Source organism: Chaetura pelagica, unplaced genomic scaffold (genome assembly GCF_000747805.2).
Source record: "Chaetura pelagica isolate M959 unplaced genomic scaffold, ChaPel_1.0 scaffold592, whole genome shotgun sequence".
NCBI lineage: Eukaryota > Metazoa > Chordata > Aves > Apodiformes > Apodidae > Chaetura > Chaetura pelagica.
This window is the reverse complement of record NW_009952450.1, coordinates 160,925-166,815: the sequence shown is the minus strand read 5'-3', so window position 1 is coordinate 166,815 and position 5,891 is coordinate 160,925. Positions and strand designations below refer to the sequence as shown.

The 5,891-nt window shown below is 51.3% G+C and overlaps 1 protein-coding gene across 1 annotated transcript in view; it reads right to left on the bottom strand.

Annotated features, from left to right (window-relative positions):
• PHACTR4 (phosphatase and actin regulator 4) overlaps window positions 1-5,677 on the bottom strand; it is a 23,398-nt gene extending 17,721 nt beyond the window's left edge. The window contains exon 1 of the mRNA XM_010008555.1: window positions 5,632-5,677. Coding sequence (XP_010006857.1) covers window positions 5,632-5,677 — 46 coding nt within the window. The remainder of the gene's footprint in view (window positions 1-5,631) is intronic.
• Window positions 5,678-5,891: the final 214 nt, after the last annotated feature.

The following is a 5,891-nucleotide window of genomic DNA, read 5'->3' as shown; positions in this document are numbered from 1 at the left end:
TATTGAAGGGCATGTTGGATGGGGCTTGGAGCAACCTGGGCTGGTGGGAGGTGTCCCTGCCCATGCAGGGGGTAGGACTGGATAATTTTTAAGGTCCCTTCCAACCCAAACCATTCCATGATTCAATGACAATTCCATGATGAACATTCCCAGAGCCACCTCTGAGCAGCCATGGAGGAACAGTGACCAGAAAGGATGAACTGAAACTGCAGGAGACACCTGATATCTGCAGACCAGAAGCAACTGAGAGCAGGGAGGGTGGAGGAAAGCCCAGAGGGGAGTTTTCCTGCAGGCAGACGAACCTCCTCCAGCAGCTTCTGCAGCCCAAGGCTGGCTGTCACACCAAATACCATCCCCGGGTGGAGTTTCACACCAGGTGCCCGACTGCCTGGAGCTGCAGGAACACAGGGCACCTCACAAGCCTGGTTTCACAAAGTCCTCCAGCACTGATATCCAATAACTCAGCTCCTGTTTCTCTGCCTTTAGACTCCACCAGCCGTGCTTGGCTGTGCAGGTCTTGTCCAACAAGAAAACACTCGAGTTTGATGGTTTATTATCAGTTCAGTGTCTAAAAACAGCCACGCAAGAGACAGTCATATCATACACAACATAGCTGGGCTGGTGGGAGGTGTCCCTGCCCATGCAGGAGGTTGGATCTAGATGATCTTTAAGGTCCCTTCCAACCCAAACCAGTCTGGGATTTACCCCTTCTCAGCAGAAACTCGCAGTCCAAATAGAATCATAGGATGGTTCAGGTTGGAAGGGACCTTAAAGATCATCTAGATCCAACCTCCTGCATGGGCAGGGACCCCTCCCACCAGCCCAGGTTGCTCCAAGCCCCATCCAACCTGCCCTTCAGCACTTCCAGGGATGGGGCAGCCACAGCTTCCCTGGGCAACCTGGGCCAGGCTCTCACCACCCTCACACCCAAAAATTTCCTCCTCATGTCCAACCTCAATCTCTCCTCGGCCAGTTTTCATCCATCCCCCCTTGTCCTCTCACCACCCTCTCAGTACATGTCACCCAACAGTGGGAACCTCCTGAGACCACCACGCAAAAAAAAAAAAAGTCTCAAAAAAATGGCCACAAAAGCAATTTCCCTCCAGTACAAACTGGGATTCATCTTGCCCAGCCCAACACGGGCTGCTCCCAGCAGAGCTTGTCCTGCCCTTCCACAGCTCTCTTCCTCTTCCCATCCATAATTATCACATGGACATAGACATTTAAAACAGTCTGTTGTGATGCAATTATGAATTATCATCAGTGCTAATTAGTGGGTGGATCAGCAGCTGTAGGTGCTCTACTGATCTGTCTTTAAAATAACCTCATTGTTCAGTGATTGGTCACATCAGATAGAGCTCACACTCCCTCAGAAAGGACCTTCCCTTCCATTTACCACCCATTTCCAGCTCAAATATCCATGAAATGGGCAGTGAGGACACTTCCTGCCACAGCTGCCTTGGGTGTGAAGGGCGCCTGGGCAAGGTGGGCTCTGGGTGTCTCCTCTACAAGGAGGGTTCCTCAGCTGCTCGGCAATGCAGGGCAGAACGTTCTCCTTACCCGAGTCATGCACTTTGGGAGACTCCTGAGGGACCACAACAGAGTGCTTGGGGGAGGAACAGGGCAAAAAACAAAGTGGACATTAGAGAAGGGTGAGAAGCATCAGGAGGCTTTTGTCCTCAATTGACCCGGCCCTTGCTGAGCACCATGGCTGTTTATCTGCATGACAAGTCAGAGAATCACAGAATGGTTCAGGCTGGAAGGGACCTTAAAGATCATCAGGGTCCAACCTCCCTGCTCTGAGCAGGGACATCTCCCACCAGCCCAGGTTGCTCCAAGCCCCATCCAACCTGCCCTTCAACACCTCCAGGGATGGGGCTTCCCTGGGCAACCTGGGCCAGTGCATTGCTGCCCTCACGGGGCTGAATTTCTTCATGATATCTGACCTTAATCTCCTCTCTTTCAGTTGAAAACCACCAGCCCTTGTCCTCTCACTGCCCTCTCTGGTGAAAAGCCCCTCCCCAGCTTTTCTGTAGGCCCTTTTGTCCAAGAGAGCAGCCTCACCCTCACTGCTGGCCCAGGCTGGAAAAGCCACCTAGAAGTTGTGAAAAAGGTGAAATGAGGTTATGCAGGCCTAGGTGAACCCAGCAGAGTCCTCATTAGAAGGTCAAGAGCTTACCAACAAGCAGGTCTCTGTTGTGCTCTCATGCCAAAGCACGACCTTGTTTAACCTTTCTGCAAAAAAGGACATGACGAGTTCCCTGCAGAAAAGGGACCTTGAAGCAGGGAGAGCCCCATGGAGACACTTGGACATCAGAAAGTCACATCTAACACAAGGGTCTGTGACAGAGCCCTGGATGAGCAGAGCTCCAGGATTAAACATCTACTGCAGCTTCTACACCTCACCCCAGGAAAGCATGAGTGCTGCTCCTCAAGATGTCCTGGGTCAGATCATAGAATCATCGGATGGTTTGGGTTGGAAGAGACCTTACAGATCATCTAGATCCAACCCCCTGCATGGGCAGGGACACCTCTCACCAGCCCAGGTTGCTCCAAGCCCTTCAACACTGCCAGGGATGGGGCAGCCACAGCTTCCCTGGGCAACCTGGGCCAGGCTCTCACCACCCTCACAGCAAAGAATTTCCTCCTCATGTCTAAATCTCTCCCTTTTGTCAGCCTTGGGGCTGCCATTCCTACCAAAGATGATGAAGCTCTCACTGCTACCACCACTCCCAGTGGGTCAAAACCAGCAGAGCCAGGATCCATGGGGTCAGTTCCAAATACCACACGTGTTCACACCATCTAGCTGACCTTTGGGAAACACCAACTTAGAAACGTAATGGTTCAATGGTCACTCTGTGGTCCCAGGGAAGTAAAGCCATCACATGAGCAGAGATAGTTAACCCATCTTCTGAGATCAAGCCCTAGGTTACCCTTTTGTACAGCAACTGGCCTAGAAAAAGGCACAGTAGAGACTTCAGGCACCAGCATGAATAAATAAAAAGCATTTCTTTCACCAAGGATCATCTCTCATACAGAAGATACATGAGATGGTGGCACCTCTAATGCACAGTAATAAAAAAATTAACCACAATCTGCATCTAGTTTAGATAATTGCAGAATGAGTCGTAGAATCATGGGATGCTTTGGGTTGGAAGGAACCTTAAAAATAATCCAGTCCCAACCCCCTGCATGGGCAGGGACACCTCCCACCAGCCCAGGTTGCTCCAAGCCCCATCCAACCTGCCCTTCAACACTGCCAGGGATGGGGCAGCCACAGCTTCCCTGGGCAACCTGGGCCAGGCTCTCACCACCCTCACACCCAACAATTTCCTCCTCATGTCCAACCTCCATCTTCCTCTTACAGTTTTAATCCATCCCCCCTTGTCCTCTCCCTCCCTGCCCTTGTCCCAAGTCCCTCCCCAGCTTTCCTGGAGCCCCTTCAGGCACTGGAAGGTGCTCTAAGGTCTCCCTGGAGCCTCCTCTTCTCCAGGCTGAACAACCCAGCTCTCCCAGCCTGTCTCCAGAGCAGAGCTGCTCCAGCCCTTGGATCATCTCTGTGGCTCCTCTGGACTCTCTCCAGCAGCTCCATGTCCTTATTTTGGGGGCTTCAGAATTGTACACAGCTCTCCAGCAATGCCCCAGCAACTCTGAGCACTTCTGCTTTATCACCTTTCTTTCCTACATCACCCCCGCCGAAGCTCTGCTGTCACACAAGCCCAGAAGGTGCATCAGGAGCTTCTAAAAATGTGTCAGCTTATGACACACCTAAGCCTGGACCTCCAGCAGCCTGTTCTGCAGCACAGCCCAGAGCCAGGGCTACAGCAGGACCAACCTCACCCCATGGGACTGCAACAAACCCTCCTGTTGCCAACCCAGTGTTGATGCACAGGCTGGAGAGTAATCATCCAGCTCCTTGGGCTTTGTTGTGCTGGGCAGAGCAGTGAAGAATCCAGAAAACAAAAGCTTTCAAAGAGCTACAACTCAAAAAGCAAACAAAGACTCCTTGGAGGGAAATGCTGGTAAGGTTAAAGTATAAAAAAAAATACCCCTAAAATAAAGCACTTTAGGTAAATGATTCTAGCTTCCTATAACAGCTTTAAAAACATCATGTGCATTTCCTGAATGGTCCAGGGAAGATATGAGGCCTGACCTTCAAGCAATAAAACACTGTGGTCACAAAACCAGCCCAGCCACCACCTTCTCTGTCTTTTGTACATTTCTAACCACCAAGATCTTCACAAGTCTTTTCTTTTCAACAGCATCCTGAAGGAACCATCTCTGCAAGCTCACAGTTTATTCAGTAGGAACTGTGCAAGCTGTGCCATGAAGAAAAGACTTCAGATAGAAATGAGCAGTGGAGGAAACTACCACCAGGTCTGCTGGCCTCCAGTCTTGGGCACAGGACAATATGTTTCCACTCCCCCCTGAATATTACCACCATCTCTGGTGCCTGATCAGAGAAAGAGCCCAGGACTGACCAGGTTTGTTCCTAAATCCAAGGAGAAGATGCTGTTCATCTCCACTGACATCACGGAGAAAACAAGTTTTACTTCTCCCTTCCACTCTCTCAATTAGCAGCTCCTGAACAACACAAGCTGGAGTTTGGGGTGGGGGGAAGAGAAACACTGGATTCATCTGAGCCAAAAAAATACTGGGAAGGTTCAAAGTTGCAAAAGTGAAAAAGAGTGTAAAAAAATAGCCCATATCTGAGGGAGCTCTCCAAGTGCAAATGTCAAGTGTTCCTCTAAAAATCTGATCATCCCACTTCAGGGATGACAGTAACTCAGCCCAGAGAGGAGACAGCAAGTTGGGAGGAGAGAAAAGGAACAGAAGGGACCTTACAGATCATCTAGATCCAACCCCTTGCATGGGCAGGGACACCTCCCACCAGCCCAGGCTGCTCCAAGCCCCATCCAACCTGCCCTTCAACACTGCCAGGGATGGGGCAGCCACAGCTTCCCTGGGCAACCTGGGCCAGGCTCTCACCACCCTCACACCCAAGAATTTCCTCCTCATGTCCAACCTCAGTCTCCCCTGAGAGCCACAGGATGGTGGTCCCAGCATCTGAGAGCCCTGGGAATAAAACTGACCTACACAGAGCTACTTCCAGACAAAAAGCAAAGCTGTGTTTGCTCCAACCTGCCAGTTACTCCAACACTTCTCATGGTAGAGACAGAAAACAAGCAGGAAGACAACTGCCAAGCCTCTTCTCCCTCCAAAACTGCTACAGCTGCCTCCAAAAGCTGGGTGACATCCCACCCATGGGGGCAATTCTGGGCAGCTCTGGTCCAGGCAGACCAGCAGGACTGTCCCACTCCAGTGAATTTTACCACTGTCCAAGTGCTTTGCAAAGTTAATATCCCTGAACCTGGCCACGCAAGACAGAGACTGCCCCTCAAAACTGCAGCCTGCCTGTGGATCAGGGTATGTTGCACAGCAATTCCATGTGACACGAGAAAGGAAGGAAATGGGAATTATTTCTCTGGTTTCCCCACCCAGGTCTTGAGCCAGGCACAGGTTACACAAGCCCCACACATTCCCTTCCTCCCAACATCTCCGTTTCACCTGCAATCCTGCCCTGCCACAGCCCCAAAGTTCCCTCTGTCTCCCTTACCCTCCATTACTCACCAAAAGCAGCTGGATTTACCGGTCGGGAGAAGTGCGGCTGCCCCATGAGATTCTTTTCTAAGCTGCTCTCCGGGAGGAGGCGGGAGAGAGGGGAGGAAAGGGAAAAAAAAAAACCAACAAACCCAAACCCCTGCGAGAGCACTTGCGTCCTTTCAAATGAGAAATCCACGCTTCGGGTTGGGAAGGAGCCTGGGGATGGAGGAACTGCCAAGGCTCAGGCGTTGGGTTTAGAGGGTCCAGCACAAGGTCCTGCTCTCCCC